At 40.3% G+C, this 18,821-nt stretch overlaps 1 protein-coding gene across 1 annotated transcript; it reads right to left on the reverse strand.

Annotated features, from left to right (window-relative positions):
- Positions 1-286: 286 nt before the first annotated feature.
- Positions 287-18,272, reverse strand: tasorb (transcription activation suppressor b). Its single transcript, XM_007249905.4, has 23 exons — positions 17,797-18,272; positions 14,774-14,919; positions 14,184-14,276; positions 13,934-14,006; positions 13,206-13,297; positions 12,964-13,098; positions 12,335-12,450; positions 11,475-11,506; positions 11,280-11,385; positions 10,947-11,050; positions 10,697-10,800; positions 9,813-9,885; positions 9,639-9,713; positions 8,811-9,533; positions 7,182-7,516; positions 5,903-6,023; positions 4,865-5,727; positions 4,427-4,546; positions 4,012-4,171; positions 3,016-3,115; positions 2,710-2,888; positions 2,365-2,493; positions 287-2,271 (listed from the first exon to the last, which is right to left on the reverse strand). The coding sequence occupies exons 1-23, from the start codon at positions 18,116-18,118 to the stop codon at positions 743-745; spliced, it is 5,730 nt and encodes a 1,909-aa protein (XP_007249967.3). The 5' UTR covers positions 18,119-18,272; the 3' UTR covers positions 287-742.
- Between the last annotated feature and the right edge of the window lie 549 nt (positions 18,273-18,821).

Here is an 18,821-nt window from a genome sequence, read left to right on the forward strand (position 1 = left end):
TATGGCAACAAATTACCAAGTACCCCCCCAAAAAAATTTTTTTATGATTTTTGTTTTAATTTGAATTATTTAACCAATTTGAAGTCACAAAAACACAATTAAAAAAATATATGATGTTTAAAAAGTTGTTCATGCAATAGAGGGTTAAGTGAGTCTGAGTCTCATTAAGTTTGACCAGAAACAACCTCTGATACTCAGCACCTCTTTTGCGTGATCATACTTAAAATCATTCATAAAGCATTAAAACCACATACAGTGTCGACCTTAGGCAATGTACTCAACGCAATTCTATGTTTGATACAACCTTGTTTAATAGAACGTTTTGTACAACCAAGAATGTAAAAAAAAAAAAACTCAAAACAAAAACCAGCTAAAATGAAGAGTGACTCACTTTCTTTTTAAAAAAATATTGTCTGTACTTTGACCCTTGATCACAAACCGTTTTTGAAAACTGGGAGGAAGGAGGGGGACAAAACAAAAGCCGTAACATTGAAAGGCATTAACATTTCTTGGCAATATAAATATAGTGGTCTGGACAAGGTTTCAAACATCTTGTTAAGGAAGAGCATTTTGGAGCAACAGCAAAACATCGGCCGCTGTGTGAATTGTTGATCTAACTGATACAAAACCAGAATTTAATTTTTTTTTAAACCCACATCATGGTTCAATGTGCTCTTCATGTTAAATATATACATTCTCTACGCAAAGTAGTCCGTGAGAATTTACTGCTCCCCGTGGCATTTTAGGGGTATGGATGGTCCGAGTAGTAATCTGGAACTCCGCCCCCTCCCCTGCCAGAAGGGTAGCCCCAGTTACAGCTGCCCCTCATAGGCCCCCGACTTGGTCTGGACCTCATGGGCATGGGAGGGGGACCTCTCCCTCGGTAGCCTCCGCGCATCATGTCCATGAGCCCCGGCATGGGCCCTCGAGGGCCATATGTGCCGCCGCCGCCACTACCATGGGAGCCCATCCCTTGTGGTCCCCCTCGGCACACGGCTCCTGGGAGGGGAAGAAGTCCTCTTGGGATGGCAGCAGCAGCAGCACCACCCCCACCCCCCCTTCCAGATGCAAGACCTCCAGCGTGAGGCTGAGGAGGACCAACACCATGGCTCTCTGAGCAAGAGTTCAGTGGAGTCCTGCTGCCTTGGCTGCCGGGCATGAGGCTTTCGGGAGTGCTGCCCTTCTCCAGCCCCGCTTCCTGCAGTGGGACTGTAGAAGATGCTGACCCAGGTGTGCTTCCCTCAACTTTACTGTTAGGGGTCGCACAGTCACCAGCTCCTGCCCACAACGGATTTACGGCAGCTGAAGAAGATGGTGTCCTCGCAGCTTCGTTCTGCAATGAGGGGAGAGGACCGAAAGCCCCCCTGTTTACTCCTGGTGGATAGCTCTGATGTGGACCTGGTGCAGCTGCCCAGTTAAGAATGGGCATTGGGGGTACTGGGGGGATGGGTGTGAGTGCAGGGAACATTGAAGGTTCTGGGTAAGTGGGTAGAGATGAGGAGGACGAGCTTGAAGAGGACGTGAGGGCTGTGGATTCGATGGCTTTATTCTGTACAACCTGACTGATGCTACTGGTTAAGGCTACCATAGCATCATCAGCCTGGGCCTGAGGACAGGATGTTGCCTGTGGAACAGGTAGGGCCTCTGCTATGCTGCCGGTAGAGGCCTGGGGCACAGGCAGGGGAGAGTTGCTGGCAGGGGGCAGTAGAGCTGAGTTAGCAGGGTGTAATGTGGAAGGGTTAAGAGGAGGGAGAGTGCTAGGGATAGCCTGGAGCAGAGAAGAAGTTTGAGAAAGTGGAACAGCAGCAGCAGCAGCACTGCCCTGAGTTATGCTCATGGTGCTGGCCTGGCTGAGCTCCTGCCCTTGAGAGGTCGAGCAGGCGGGAGAAGAATAGGCTGAGCCCACATGGTAGCCGGGAGAGCCAGAGTACGGACTCCACTGTGCCGAGCTGGGGTACAGGTAACTCTGGTGAGGATTAACCCCGAAACTGGTCAAGCTGTCCTCTAAATCAGCTGAGGATGTGCTGCTTTGCCTGGACGCCTTGTATTCTGAGATGGCCAACTTCAGAACGTTGTAGTCAACGGGGAAAGACGACAGAGGGTCCTGAACAGGGAGTTCAGGGAGAGGGGGCCGAAACTCTTCACTCTGAGGCAGAGGAGGGAGCGAGGTTCTCTCTTCCTCTGTGTTCTTAGAGACAACAGCTGCCGAAGTTGCGTCCTCATCCGAGTCCAAGGACATGTCCTCCTCACCCACGCATGCATCAGTTTCCGCTACAGGAAATGCAAAAAAGTGAGTGAGTATACTAAATTTGGTTTGTTTAATTCGAAGCATTGTAACACACCGCATATCCACCATTACTGTACCTGGAGCCAGGAGAGCAGGCACCTCAGATTTAGTACTGCTTATCAGACTCTCAAAGTTAGTCATGATGTCGGTTATACTAGCAATCATGATGCCATTACTTGAGAACTTGGGAACATCAAATGGTTTATCTGTAAGTAACACATGACAAATAATCAATACAAGAAGCATTCATAGAAACGATGCAAAAATATTCAATTCCATCAATTCCACTAAAATGCTAAATAATATTAACTCCATATTTATCTTCTTTGCTAAGATCAGATATTGCTCACAAAAGAGATGTAAATTTAAACTGGAAGAGTTAGAGCAGACTTAGAGTAGACAGTCAATTAGGCACATTGTACCTGTGAGGAAAATGATGTGTCGGAGTTGTGAGTGCTGAGCCTGTAACTTCACCAGGCAGTCAAGATCTGGAGCTTGCCTGGAGGGAGCATCACACTCATGGTAAGGCAAAAACTCAACTAGGTGCTTCTTCTGATAGATTGTCAGCAGGTTCAACAAATCCAGAGCTTCAGAGTTTAACCTGCAAAAAAATCAAACAGAATTCAAACAGAACAGCCTACAGCAATAAGACAGGGAGACTGCTCTCTTAAGATATTTGAAAATAAAACACTTTACCACTTTTAAAAGTTGTCTGGTCATACACTCACCTGCTGAGCTCTTTCAGCTTCTTCTGCGTCTTGCAGTGTACCTTCCATTTCCACGACAAGTTCTGACTCTCCAGAAACTGAAGGAACATCTGCATCTTTTCTGCAACCCAGACAAAAAGTATTACATTACGCCTAATGCTATTAATGAAGGATTGAGATTACCTGCTGGGTCAATGACACCTTATTGGTTAAAAAAATGGTGTAAAGTGGCCCAAATCCAATGTTTTTTTAAGCTGTTTACTTTTTGTGTGTGTGTGTGTGAGACCTATATCCGACATTTGCCTGAACAGTTTACACTCCAAAACATATGAGGCACTTCTTTGGTTTAAAGAGAGTTGTTGCAATATGCATCTTCTAATTATGAGACATCACCCCAAATATGTATAATTTATCAGTAGGGCTGCACGATTAATATCTAATTGCGATTTTTCGTGTGTATGTGTATATACATTTATGTATTCATCTTTATTTTCTTTCTTTTCAAAACACATTTATTAAAGTGTCACAGCACAGCTTTTATTTATTATTGAGCAGAACTGAATGATAAGACATAAATATGAAGACATTGTCACGCCGGCCACGGCTCATTCTGCGCCTCCTGTCATTCCCGCTGAGCATGGGAGTAACTTTAAGCCCAAAACGACAATCCTCAACTCTATGGAATACAAATGTGGTGATGTCGTGACGATGTGGTGATGTCGTGACTAATTCAAATCACAGCTCCTGTGATCGAAATATCATGTCCATTCAAATCACAATTTATATTAAAAGTGATACATTGTTCAGCCCTAGGTACCAGACAGTTCAAAGATTATACCTTCAGCAACCTAATACAAAGTCCAGGTATTTCTAAGAGCTCATAAAGCAGGTAATTTTTCAGAGAGTGCCCACTGGGTCGTGATATGTCTTCTGCATAAGCTACACAGGCACTGGCCTAGTGTGTGAAAACTCTAATAAGATTCAACAGCTGTCTTTAAATCAGTGACTTTTACTCACCTAGAGTGATGTAGTCAGGGCTGAGGATGAGCTCATCTGAAACGATGAGGCCTCCAGAAACAAAAAGCTCATTATAAGTGCGGTTTTTTACATCATCTAGACTGTCCACTCCAGCAAAGTACACCGTAGATAGCTTCTTTAATGACACTAGGGCTGGAATCTAGAGACATAAGACATGAGAGAAGTATGAAAAACAGTTCAACAAAGTTTCAGTTCACACAGAGGTCACACTTTCACATCTCAGCCAACATTTCTTCTGTGTTCTCAACACATATTCTATAAGTTTACTAGCTCTGTCCACAGCGTAAACAAAAATGTCTGCTAAAACGTCATATACAAGTAGCTCATAAATGTTCAAACATATTCCAGGGAGAAAAAAAACAAAACAAAAACAGAAACACAGACCAGTTGGTACCTTGTGAACATGAGTTGCTATGTCCTCATTCTGAATAATGACCATAAACTTTTGCTGGCAGTTGTTTTCCAGATACGTCTGAGGGTCGCATTCAATATTGCCGAGGCTTTGCAAATACACCTGTGGTGAATCGAGAAAACATCTGGCTCAGAAAACAGTGAACTAAAGAGAACGTCAGAATATGACTGCTGAAGTTAACGCTGTCCAAAGAAAAGCATGCATCTCCATTTTTTAATATTCGCTACATCAATTATTTTTTCTTTCTCGTGTATAGTTGATATTTTAGAGATACTAGTATTTTCTGAGGTAAATGAATGATTAGAATAGCACTGCTCTCGTAAAAACATGCATTTTGGGGCACCCCTAGGAGATGCATTTTCTTCTTTGGAAAGCAATAATATGCAATATGCAAGTCTTCATCCAACAAAGAAATTGTACCTTAATCTCAGTGCAGAGCTCGTTCTCATCCTGATCCCCTCGCTTGATATAAAACCTTACTGCGTTCATCTGCATGATTTCCATCAGAGTGCATAACACCTCCGGCTTGATCTGACCAATCACGTTACTTCCCCCCACCTGGGCTGGGTCAGGCGGCAGCTCGGGTATGAGTGGGAGAGCTGGGATGCCTGCTGAAGGCAGACACACTGGACTCTCTGCAATGTTGGGGACCTTAGGGTCAGTCTTTTTCCCTGGTATGGCCATATGCACCTCTTTGACAGTGCCGAGCCGGGGGGGCTTGCTGGTAGGGGACGGGTGTTTCTTGGGGGCAGGGGTAGGAGAAGGAGTTGAAGAGGGGGTATGAGGCTTGTGTTCAGGTGGTGTGGGTTTGTGTAAAGATTCATTTGATTTAAGCTTAGGGGCTGGTGGTTTGGAGGGAAGAGCAGGAGGAGGTGCAGGAATTGTAGAAGGAGGAGCCGCTGCTGCTTGAGAAGAAGGGACTGGAGCAGGAAGAGGGGCAGTAACAGTAGGAGCAGCAGGATTGGCCAGTGAGTTTGAAGGAGCACCAGGTGAGCGAATCATGCGGTTCATTTTTTCACACAGAGAGTTGATGTAAGTTTGCACAGTTGGTGGCGAGACGTAGTTTGACACGTACGAAGAGAAGGTGGAGTCCAACCCATTGACTTTACCCTTGTGCCAAGGTGGCTGGGGCTGGGGAACATACAGTATTTGATGGCTGTCCATCACTTTTTGAATTCCCGTGCAGAGGTTCTGGAACTCCTGGTCGAGGATAGTGTCTAGCATTTTACCGCCTGCTTGCCCAGATTTGTTCGCCACCAATACATCAACCCCAGAGTCAGAAACTGTGGACAGAAATAGAGAACGTTATAAACTGGCCACAGATTCAACACACCTGGGTACTATTAAAATTATTTGAAATACCACATGCAATGCTGAAACAGTATGAGTTTAAATCACAATGATTTCATTTATAAATATATTTAAGCTTAATTTTTTAAAGGTAAGAATAGTAAGTACCTGTGGAGCCTGCTCTCCACTGTAAGCGGTTATGGCTGCTGGGAGGTTCAGATGTGCGGGACGGCTGCTGCTCAATACTGGATGATGGACTGCACAGGTCCATACTGCTAATACTGCATGCCTACAAATAAATCAAATGTATCACTATTAAAATAGATAATCCCAAAAAGAACCCAGGCTTAGGGTGTACTCACTTTGTACCAGTTACAAAAAGATTTTTTTCAGTTTTTTTCTTAGACATTTTTTACTTTAACAATTTGAATCAGACATTGATTAATTACTTTTACTGTCTTACAGTTTAGCATAAAGCTTTCTTTAAACATTATAAAACACTAAAATAAAAAATATTTTCATGCTCTTTAAATAAAACATTACATAACATTAGAAAACATGAAAAACATGAACACAAATGTTTATTTAATATAGTAAAGTTTTGTTATATCTGATAAATGATATGATATTTGAACACACACTCATTGTACGCCAGAACAAAAAAAATGCTAAGGCTACCAAGCTAAATACATGCAATTTATTAATTTACCAGCATTTTGTTGTGGTCACACAAAACCTTGTACCTCCACATCAAGAGGAAAAAAACTTAACTTAAGGCTGCATGATACTAAAAAAAAAAACACTGCAAAACTGACATTTGTTGTATAAACAAAATGCAAGTAAAACATATATGTGCTCCTGATAGAAAATTGTGCCTTTTCTTTTCATACGAGAGGTTTGAGTTTTCTAGGTGGATCTATGCAAGTTCAATATAAATATAAATAACACTACAAAAAAGGCAAATAAAAGTGCCATTTCTTTTGCAAACACTAGTTTATTACTGTTAAATTAAAATAAATTATGCATTAGAATTTGAACAAGTGTGTTATATGAAGAAGATTTTACATAAGACTGTTTGCATGTAAATAAACACACACCCAAGTTTGGGCATCCCTTCACTTCACTACAAGCCACTACAGAAAACAACGTTCAATATGGCATTTTCCTGCAGATTTTAGAACTCCCAATTATAGTCAAAATGTAACATATGCAAAATGTCCAAATTGTAATGCATCACTTCTATTTGCTTATTTAAACAAATGTGTTCTATAGAGAAGATTTTACATTAGACTATTGGCATATAAACACATAAAAATAAACTAAATATATATAAACTTGACACTAGCTCCTGCAAACAATCTCTATAAGTTGCGCACCTTTACCTCACCTCAAATAAACCAACATGTAAGCACGAGAACACTGCATAAAAACGAGAGAAGCTCCAAACCTCTAGGTAGTCCTGTGTGGTCTGGTCCTGCTCAGCAGGTTTGGGGCGAAGGTCACGGTCACAGTGTGTGGTGGGCTCTGGGGGGCCCGAGCTGTCTTGGTGCTGTGTGGAAGCAGCAGGTGTGGCGGTTATGGCATCAGCCGCAGCAGCAACAGCAGCGGCAGCAGCAGTGGAGCCCTGGGCAACCTTGTTTAAGGCGCTGAGGAAAAGCTTGAGGAGGGCCTGCGTGTCCTGGAGGGAGGCGCTGTTGGTGACTTGTTCCCGGAGGTCCGTGTCGCACAGCCCCATGTCGTCCATCACCGTCGACAGTGAGAGAGGCTTGTCGCCCTGAGGAACTGAAGGAAAAGCCAGGAGAACGTAGGGAGATAATGAGGGAAGATGTAACTTAAACAAACATGCCATCTTTTATTCAGCACATTAACAGAGAATCAGCAACAAACAAGTGGTTTTCTAAAAGCTGTGCATGCAAACAGAGACCCCACTGTATAGTTCACCACTTTAACCGACAGCGCAGCCTCCCCTGCGCCTCAGGCCTCCCTTAAACCACAGAGACTTTATATCAGACTTAATGGACTTTTTTTAGGCCTTTGCATCTGCAGGCTGGTTCTGCTTTGTGGCATCAGAAACAAACAGATCTTTTTTAAATCCTGTTAAAGCAGCTTTTTTTAAACCACCCAGTAATACAATGTTACAAACTATTGCCATATTAGTGGTTTTGGAGGTTTTCAAGGATACACGTGTGTTTTTAACCACTCCACAATAAATCTTTAACTAGGTGGTGCTTGATTATCAAAGAGCAATAAATGAACAAAATGTGTAAATAACTAATCTGAATAAACATACAAATGTAAACATCCCATCAAAACTGATTCCTTATCTAAAAGAACAGGTACCACAGTAAAATAAAAAAAATCCACAAATGAACACATACATCCAGTAAGCAAAAACAAAAGTCTTTCAATATCAAACCAGTTTTATACATATTACTATATATAAATAAATCCTGTTTACACCTGGTCACATCCTGTATCTGTATTGTATCCAGATAAGATTTTAGCCCAATTCATTTAGACAAATGTGTCTCTGTAAAATCTGATCGTTCTGTGGAATGGAATATGCAAATCAGCTCACTACATTGCAACCTGTTCGTTATCTATTCAGTCTTTTCCTTTTGCAGTCTCAAAATTCACAACTGTTTAAGACGCATGAAGTGACGGGAAGCCTCTTGTACGAAACATGTGTACATACGGGGGGAGAGGAAATGTTCCCATTAAAACTGCAGCATTATAATCTTAAAGGAATGAAGCATCTGTAACTAAAATCTCCAGAACACTTGGCAACTCTGCTTACTCCTAGAGCTGCAATGACTGGCTGACAAAGTAAAGGAAAAGTTACTTTGAATAAATTTTTTTAAAAGCTAGAAATGTTATAAAATTACTTACTAAATAAAATCTCCTTGCATCATGTTTAAAGTTTAAAGGGTTTGCCAGTAAATTGACCATTTTAGAGAGAATGTTTGCAGTACACTAAATTAAGTATCAGATGACAATTTACTTATTTAAGTAATCATAATCATGTAGTACAAGTGAATAACAAAAATTTTTAAAAATATTTTTTAGCCTTGCTCACCTCTCCCTTGCTCTCCGTTGCTCAGAAGGCCCGTGTTCAGGTACTTGCTGACACTGCTAGGCATATCCCCCTCCAGTCTCCTCTTAAGGCCAGCAGCGTCCCACTCATCACTTCGCTCGGGCTCACCGACGTCGTCTTTACCCCGTGCACGCTTGTGCAGCTGGATCAGTTTTAGCAGCTTCTCCATCTTTTCCTTTTCGTAATCAGTCTGGCTCTTCTGCGCCCTTTGGGCACTGCCGTTAGACTGTGCCGGCGCCGGACCCGCCCGGCCGCTGCTCGAGGCACGGTCCGAACCTCCCCAGTCCGACACAGGGCTGTACTCCTCAGCTCCTCCACCAGGTGGAGACACAGACCCGCGCTGCCCGCTGTCCAGCAGGCCTTGCTGCAGACGCGTCACCGGCAGCTGAAAGTTACTGGGTCCGTACATGTAAGAACTCAGAGCAGAGTCCATACCCTTGGGTCGAGGTGCAGGGTGCAGGTTGGGGCGCTCATCCATGCTTGTCCGGTACTCGGGCACCAAAAAGGGGCGTCCCATTCCTTGCTCCTGGACGCCCAGATAATCCAGAGCCTGGTTTTTAACGCCTGCTCCCAGGTCTCTGGGGGGATTGGAGCGCAGCTTGAAGAAGGCATGGTGCAGTGCAGGGACAAAGGTGTGTAGATGCTCAGTGATTGGGTCTTTGGGCTCTAAAGGAACTGCCTCATGATGGCCAGCGTGCTTCGAGACTTTTGGAAGAGGAGGAGACACAAAAAAAAAGTCAACGTGATTTTTTAAAAAAAATAAAATGTAAACAATAAAACATTCTATAGAATGAACACAATGATACATACAGAACCGTGTCATGATTCTTGGTTCTTGGAAAATAAAAAGTGCCTGTAATCCTCGATCACTCCTCCCTCGCCTCTCTGCATGTTTCGAAAAAAGACAAGCGTGACAGAATCAGACACCAGATGTAAGTAGCCAGCTGCCAGTAGTGACTAGTAATGATTACAGGACAAGCATACCATTAGAACTGTGCATGTGAGACGACGATAAGAGAAACAGAAAGCCTCTGTCCACCAGGGGCTTCACAAGGACCTGGAGGATAAAAACAAACATTATTAAGACACAGACAAACAGCCCAAAATTTCTCCCTTAGAGACATTCTGATAATCTGCATTTTCACATAATGAAACTCGGTAAAGGACGAGAACAAGGAAGTTTACGTCCTCATTTGCATGCAGCTTCAGACGAGCCTCAGATCATTTGTTATAAAGTTTATAACAAATACATGTTTTACAGAGTTTACACACTTACTTATTTTACAGTGTGCTTTATAAACATGTTATATTTTTTTTTTACTAATAAAGTATCACAAGCATTGTAAACTAGTGATTAAACACAATCAAACTATGTCAGCAAACTATATTAGACAGCATTCACAAAGTACGTAAAAAAAAACGAGAAATCTTTTTCTGAAAATCCTGTTTTTTTTTTTTTTTTATCTAACACGACAAATGGACAAGATTGACGAAGGATTTCAGTGGTGGAATAGTGAGGTAACAGACATCATAATTGTTATAAATCTCAGTTTAGTTAACAAATTTTGAAAATATATATAAAGAAATGGCAAAATTCAGCCACAGGTTGAAGTGGCTGCAGAGTCAAAAGAAATAAAAATGTTTAAACATGAAGTTTAAAGAAACCAAGGACACGAAAGCAAAGATGGGATTGATGCCGAATTGCGTGCTCTTTTTACATCAAGCACATATGCATTTTTAGTGATTAAAACTCCTTGATACCTCCTGTAATGCTTGCTGTCAAAGATAAAACTGAAAATTTATGTGGCATAATAAATACAAAAAAGAAAAAAGAAAAATAATAATTAAAAAAATTAAACACAACTCACCATTTTTTCCCTCTCCATTCTTTGAAGAAGTCCAGACAGGCAGTTGCCTTGTTTGGTCTTCCCCATGACTTCAAATAGACTAGCATACATCCCACACTTCAGTGCTGCCAGAGAAAAATAATTAGGATTTAGAGGGGAAAAAAGTCTACATACATAAATATTGCAGCAAACTAGAAACTGACGTTTTTGTTAGATGCATAAAATATGTCAAACAGAAATTTTAGCACTGATTTTAAAGCACTTGTTTTACCCTCTCGTGTTCCACTGTAGGTGTCCCATGAAAGCAGCGTGGAAGGAATTTTCCTCTTCACTTGGTCGAGGTGCATTACCATGCTTATGTCTATTTTATCAGGACTAAAAATCAAAAGGTAAAAAATAAATACACAAATAAATAAAAATGTTACTGCCACCACGGGTGGCATACAGCACATTATTTTTTACAACAAAGATATGCAAACAGGATGCAACATGTAAAATGGGCCTACATATAAAATGAAAAATTCAGCAGGGGATAAAGAAAGCCCAGCGTAAGCTCAGGTCAGCGCTGATGCACGTGAGAAGTGGGGTTAAGAAGGTCACTTACAGTTTGAGGGGAAGGAAAGGGAGACTGGGGGAACGGATGCACACTTGATACAGCTCTTCCCCCTTGTTAACCAGCGGGCCACTCCACACTGTGTACCTTCGCCGTACTGCCAAAAACAAACACGATTCACTTCTATTTCAGATAACACTGATTGGGGATGTCTATTGAGAACAAACCAATAGCATAATGACTTACCTCGATTTCCTTCATACATAGAACTGCTTAATCTAAAATACAAACAAAGAAACATAATTTAAAAAAGTATAAAAACCATGTATGCAACTAGGCGTGTCATAATTATGCAATACCCACTTTGTAAAAGACATTAACATATGTTATATTATCATTTAATATAATAATTCAAACGGTCTTAAAATGGCAATATTGTTTATAACAATAATAAAATAATAAGTCCAAACAAAATAGGTTATTGTGACAGGCCTATACACAACACCAGGGGTGGGTTACAATAACCACTAATTGCATCATAAAGAATACACACTTGAATAATGAATAATATACAGACACACTAGACCCACATAACTGGCTTGTAACAAATAAACACCTGCACATTATTATTCACAAAAACAACACTAATACACTAATTACAGCACCAATAAGCTTAATTCCAACCCTTTCTGGATAGACTGGATACACTCTTGCTTTAAATGGTTCTTTGAGCAATGCAACAGGAGATCCATGCTTGTAACAGATGTGTAAAATGTGTGCGTACAGAATAATTTAAAGCTTAAAGTAAGTTGTTTTAGTGTGTTTTAGGGTTTCTTTAATTGTAAGAGTACAGTATCCAAAGCAGAAGACAGAACACTAATATGTTGCCATCTTTTTGGCAACATCCATAAATGCACCTCATAGTATCATGCTAATTTTGAGATATTTATCTTTGCTCATAAACAATAAATAAAAACTAAACTCTCCCCCTTCTTCTCTTTCCCAGCTTTTCACAGCTCAGTGATAAGCTGACACTGGTAACTGAAGCCACAATTAACCTGATTCTAAGGGATTAAGAGCAGTATAATATGACAGATATCCTGTACCTGTGAGCAGCAGTGGCTGATTCTTTGCCTTTGTACTGGAAAGACACCACAGCATACGGACACACATGCCTGGGCCGGGACTTCAGCTCGTCAAACGCAAACTCATAAAAGTATTGCTGTAGATCATAAACAAGAAACATATCAGTCACCAAATCCCCATAATAATAAGTATAACAATAATAATAATAATAATAATAATAATAATAATAATAATATCAGGCATAAAGTTAGAAAGTTTATGTGAGCAATGAACTAAAAATGAATTAAAAGCATCTTTTAGACCCTCTAACCAGATTACTCTTGAATTATCCAAATAACTCATAATCTGGTCTGTTATTTCATATATATATATATATATATATATATATATATATATATATATATATATATATATATATATATATATATATATATATATTGTGTTTATGTATTGTCCCCTTAGGAAGACACAACAGCAGTGTAAATCACATGACTCCTCCCTGACCGATCTACAAGGACAAAAACTCTGTCTCTAATAAAAATACTCATTATTATCGTAATCAAGGTAAAATGTTGATAGATGATAAGAAACCTTAGTCAAATCGTTCAGCATTATATAATACAATAATAGTTATGACTGATCCACATACCTGAGTGAGCTCAAAGGCCCTATATGATAACAGTGAGGTCACTTTGCTGGCATTTTTGTGTACATGGCAGTCAAACTTAGGTGCTGGTTCCAAATTACTCTTGGGCATGTTTTCAAATATGCTCTTCAATCTACCCTGTAGAATTAAATCACAAATTCTTTCAAATTAGTCAAACATTAAACTAAAAACACACAAGATACATAAGATTTTTATATTTAGATTAAATTAAAAGAAAAAATTACCTTCATGACTTTAAATATAATAATATCCCCAGATGCACCTGCATCAAATGGATTTATCTGCAACAAATCTGAGTATTTTGAAAGGTAAACCCCTAAAAAAAAAAACAGACAAAAACAAACAATTATTTCAGCATTTCTTAATCAGACAGGATTCCAGTGATGTGTACCGGTGTTGTTTTTGTAGAAGGTGCAGTGCAGAGTTTACTCAAATGAATATCAAATATTTGCGGAACATTTTTCAGCCAGCCAACAGAGGCAATTGTACATACAAATGCAAAAAGTAACTAAAATAATGAGCTCAAATAACTCTGAATGCAAAACATTACCTAAAAATTTTTGTTTACAGTGTAAAGTTAAAATACAAAAGGGATTGATCTACATGTCCCCTTAACACTGTGGTGAAAGGAAATTTGAAAAAATGCAAAATGTTTGTTAACCTCTAGAAATACATATAGTGTCCTGTTTGAACTATTTCTTCTGAAAAGATGCTGTTTTGGCAAAGCAGGAAACTCAGGTTTATAAATGTAATGAATGCAATCTGATCCTATTCGATATTCGTATCACAAATTAACACCCATCAGTACTAGGGGGTCATTTGTCATGAGTGTTAGGAGTGTTTTGACACACTGTAACATGCTGAGCCTATGACATTTACATTTACAGACAACGTCAGAATAAATTTGATAATGTGGAGTATCACTTATTTTAAAGGGAAATTATATGTTCACCTTTAGCAGGATTTCCCAAATTGCTAAGCCGTGCATGTCCCACTGACAGGCCCTTTTCACAGATCCAGTGAGTCTGCAACAACAGAAACACAGTGTTATCTTGCTCATTTTCCCTACACCACAGTCCCACAGTTTTGTGAGAATCTGAGAAAGCATTATGCTACTCTGATTCAAACAGTGTCACAGAACCTCCCAGACAAGAAAATAAACAAATTATCAGTTGAGAAACACATACAGCTGTGAGTCTTACCTTGTTTGTATCAGGCAGCAGAAAGGCATAGGATTCTGTGAGCTCAGCTTCGGTCCGTCCAGCCTGTTTGAGTTCCCTTTTCTTCTCAACAAACTGCAACAACAAACACAAGCACATTAAGCAGGAGTGAGGCTTTGAGGACATGATCAGTAATGTATCTCTTATCGTATCTTAATTTAATACTTATATTTGTGTAAAATCATTAACTATTATCAGAAAACACTACTGTAACAACATGATGACAAACTGAAAAATTTACAATACATTTTGATGAAAAGGCACAGATCATTTTTTATTCCAGATGTAAATTAGGTGTGTACTTACACAACCTAATCCAAATGTTGAATTTAAAAACTATGAACCATTGTATAATATACTCATGGGTCTAGAGTGTGGTAGTGTGAGGAGCATGTTGGACAGGGGTATTAATCGGAGCTGGCTGTTTGCAAACTTCTGGTGTTCAAAAACATGCAGATACATTAGATATCATGATTAATACTATTAATGTCCACACCTTATTCTTCAATGCAAAAGTACACCTACATTTAGTCTAAAGTCTTAGTATCACAAAACAATTGCAACAAACATACCTCTTTTTCCAGGAGCTCATTATGAATGAGACATGCTTTGGTGTAGGTGAAAGCTCCTCGAGAAGGTGCATCCAGATAGAAGGATGAGAGGACCTTTACAAGCTCCTCAAACTCCCGTGAATCTGGAGGCAACATCTGGAGGAGTCCTGGAGAAACAAAGCAAGAAAAGTGGTGTTAGAAGAATGAGCACACACACACACACACACATACAAACACAACTCAACTAAAAATGCTAGTAACATCCAAATCAGTGTAAGCAAAGCTGGCAAATTAAATATAGCATTTCCTGACAGGTGAACCATGAGGCACTACAGCTACATGAGCAGCTATTTAAAAATAAAAGCTTTGAAGAGCTCTTTAGTGAAGGAGAAAGCAGCAGCAGAGAAAAGTCACTGTCCAACTCTATCACAGTTACTATGGTGGGCTGTTCAACAAGCTTGTGAGGCATAACTACAGCCTACAGAATTGTCTGAAAATTACTTGCACATGTAACAATAACTACATCCCATCCACAGGCATATAACAAATATAATCATTCCATAAACTATTAATAAAAAAGACAATGCAGTGCTTGATTATTAGGCACATAACAACCCTACTGACGGTATAACATACAAGCCGACAAATAGCTAGCTACACACTACCAGTCAAAAGATTTAGAACAACAATCTTTCCAGTTTTTGTTGACTTTTATGCTTCACTTCTACTCTAGTAAATGATCTGAAGTGGTACAAAATCCACTGACTGCCAGATGAATATAAGTAAGCAATAAAGACAGAGCTTTTGAGGACATACTACTAAATCAAAATGTAATATTGCAAACTGCATAGAAAAGAAAGGAGTGGGCATTTTAAAGAACAAGTCAAGATAAATACCAATACAATAATTACTATTTTTCTAGAACAGTGTTTCTCAAACTCCGGTACATGTTTCACTGGTGGTACCCAAAACATTCCAGGTTGGTACTCCACAAAACTAATAAGCATTAGGTCTATTAAGCTTTCATCTGTTGTTTTTATCATTTCAGATTTATTTGTGTTTAGTATGTAAGACCACACTTCAGTTCTTCCCTCTTAATTACAGGGTGAATAAGTACACTTCTATAATTATCATCAGCTTCACACACCTTACCATAGAACCATGTGGAACTCCCTAATTCCCAATAGTCCCTGCATTAGAATTAACACAGTAGCTGATTAATTAACCTGGGGTTCAATTGGTTGCAATCCTGTTATTTTCCTCGGTATCATGTTTTCTCAGGTGTCTCAGTAGGCACACTGTACAGACCATAAGCAATAGTTAATAATCTGTGCAAATTTTCATGACCATACAATCTTTAAAACATCAGTGCAGACATGAAAAATATCTAGAATACTTAAATATATAATCTGCATATACAATGCTGACAATATTCAATAATAAAATGTGTGTCAGATTCTGAGAGCTCCATTACGTAGGGCTATATTACTAATTATATTACTGAAGTAACTCTGAGCTGATGTATTTGTTAACTCAAAATAGCTTTTCTCAGTCGATAAATAGAAACACATGTTTATGAATTGCGTGTTTCCATGACTTTACCAAAACTTTCTGGGTATTTTTTCCAAAACTTATCCAGGCCTGGAAATTTCTATTTTCAAATTCCATGACTTTACCAGGTTTTTCATAACTGTATGAACCCTAATTATAGCTTTTAAAAGTGGAGTTCTTTTTAAATAAATTACACAAAGTTAAAGCTAAAGTGTAGTGAGTACAGTTTCCTATACCATTAAATCACTCTAAAAGAAAACTGGAGAAACTGAAAAGGTCTGTTCTCAAAAGGTCTCCAATTCACAAATGCATCAGAAGACAAGCGTCTGAAAATCAACAGCTTGTATGATGTATGAGGCAGCGTACAGGACAGCACCATGAAGCTCAGTGTAACTCTAATTTGAAGCTTCAGGTCTGTTTACAGGTGGAGTGGCATTAAGACAGACATTGTCTTATATGGCAAAATAGTAAAAGCTTATTAAAAACTTGTGTGGGCAATGCATCAGTTTAAAAATAGTGAGGAATTCTCACTGAGTTTGACTGTAGTGTATGCTTGAGAAACAGGGGAAATTGGCTAAGTTAGAGTACAGGGCAAGTTACTAGCTGGACAGTAAAGATATTGTAGATTAACTATCTTAAACTGGGTTTATTTAGGATGTAAAACTGGACTGAATGGTCACTTGACGTGAAACTGAGAGTTCACAGGGCCTCTGAAGTGTTTTGAATTGAAGTGTCTTACAAAGTTCTAAAGCTAAGCTAACGCTAGCTACTGTGCCTGAGGACGTTAGACATTTGGCGTTAGCTAGCTTGAACAGTGTTTGTGTGTTGATGTGGCTAGCTAGGTTAGCTAACTGCATTTTTCAGGGAATGAGGAAAGAGGCAGCAAATATGTGTCATGTGAAGACAGCACTGTAGTGGTGAACTCTGGGAGCTAGTTAGCTAGCTAGCTATCTTAGCTTTGCTAGTTAACAGGTAACCTCTAGCTAGCTTGCAGCATAGCAACCACTCAGCTAGTTAGGTAAGCTAAGCTAGCTAGCTCCAGGATCAAAACACTGAACAGTATTGACACGTTAACTTGTAGGCAGACACATTAACACCAGTATTTATGCATAGATGTAAGACCTCATCGCCCAAAGCTCAGCGTTTTAAGTGGTTCTCGATATGTTAACTAGCTACATTAGCCAGCCAGTTACTTAGCTAGTTAGCTTAGCCAGCGTTAGCCAGCTAAACGCTCACTAACGTTTGGCAAGCTAAATGCCGTTCATGTGGCGGCTAACGTAACTAAATAACACAACATACTGCTTTCCACAAGCCCCAGAACCCACGGAAAACCACGGCCCCTCCTGACCCACGAAGAGCCCGGCTAGCTAGCTAAACACACAGCCGGGAGCAAACAGACAGGTTACTGTGGTTCATGTGGAAGGCGGGACAGCAGACATGCCGAACGGACAGGCTAGAGAGCCCGAGGAACGCCAGTAAAAAGGGGACACAACCTTTCCGTTCTTTAATCTTCCGAGGAATCTGGAAATTCTTCCGTGGCAGTTCCTCGGCGGGCTTCTGCAGGGTGGAGGGAGAGCCGCCGCCGTGCCTGGCGTCTGACAGCGAGCTCCTCCGCCGCTCAGCAGCGTCTTGTTCAGACATTTGCTCGTCTTCACATCCAGCCTGATCGCCATTTTGCCTGGATGTGGTCGCGGCGGAGGCTGACAATAGTTTCTGGCTCTCTCCGCCGCCGCTGTCCGCGGACAAGCCGCCGCCGCCCGCCGCTTTCACGCCGTCCTTGTCGAGTTTTCTGTCTTCGTTGAAATTGCAGGCCATTTTTTTCCGGGGAGGGGGGAGGTGGGGGGAGGGGACCGCCGATCTCCTCGTCCACGGGCGATGAAGTTGGTTTCAGCGCCGCTTCACGGAGTAATTCTCCTTCTCAACCAGCCTCCTCCGCCATTATGCCTCTGACGTAATGCTTCCCCAACCGCTGCAAAAAAAAAAAAAAAACAACTACCGACACTGTTTACAGGCGGCCGCGCGCCACCCAAAGGCCGCACGCGGGGTCTCTCAGCGGCCAGAGCGTCTCAGCAGCTCCCGCTACTTTTCACTGTAATCCGTTCAATTCAGGGTTCAGAGGCTTATCATTATATTATAATTTAACATTAAATCCGAAACAAAACAACAAAAACAAATTGAGTGTAAACCTTCATTCTAATTATTTTTTTCATTTAGGATTTTCAACACCGTTCTAAAATACAAAACATAAAAATATAATTTTTTAGGAAACATATGAAAAAAAAACATAAAAATGAAAGAGCAATGGTTTAAAGAACCACTAAGGCCTAAACCATATTTTGTTCATTAATATCTGAAATGTATTCATTTGAAGTATGATGAAACATACCAGTCTTACTTAATGTTTTTTAATAAAAATTTCCTAACCTTTAAAAAAACTTTTTATTGTGGTAATGTCCGCCTCTGCAGCGCCTCCCTGCTGACGTCCAACCATCTGTGCCTCACAGCTGTCAGAGGCACA

Source organism: Astyanax mexicanus, chromosome 13 (assembly GCF_023375975.1).
Source record: "Astyanax mexicanus isolate ESR-SI-001 chromosome 13, AstMex3_surface, whole genome shotgun sequence".
Classification (NCBI taxonomy): Eukaryota; Metazoa; Chordata; class Actinopteri; order Characiformes; family Acestrorhamphidae; genus Astyanax; species Astyanax mexicanus.

Coding starts and splice junctions, on each gene's coding strand:
- tasorb (XM_007249905.4), bottom strand. CDS start 18,118: ATGGCCTGCAATTTCAACGAAGACAGAAAACTCGACAAGGACGGCGTG. Junction 13,099..13,205: donor TTATATTTAAAGTCATGAAG/GTAATTTTTTCT, acceptor TTAATTCTACAG/GGTAGATTGAAGAGCATATT. Junction 9,886..10,696: donor GAATGGAGAGGGAAAAAATG/GTGAGTTGTGTT, acceptor TTTATCCTCCAG/GTCCTTGTGAAGCCCCTGGT.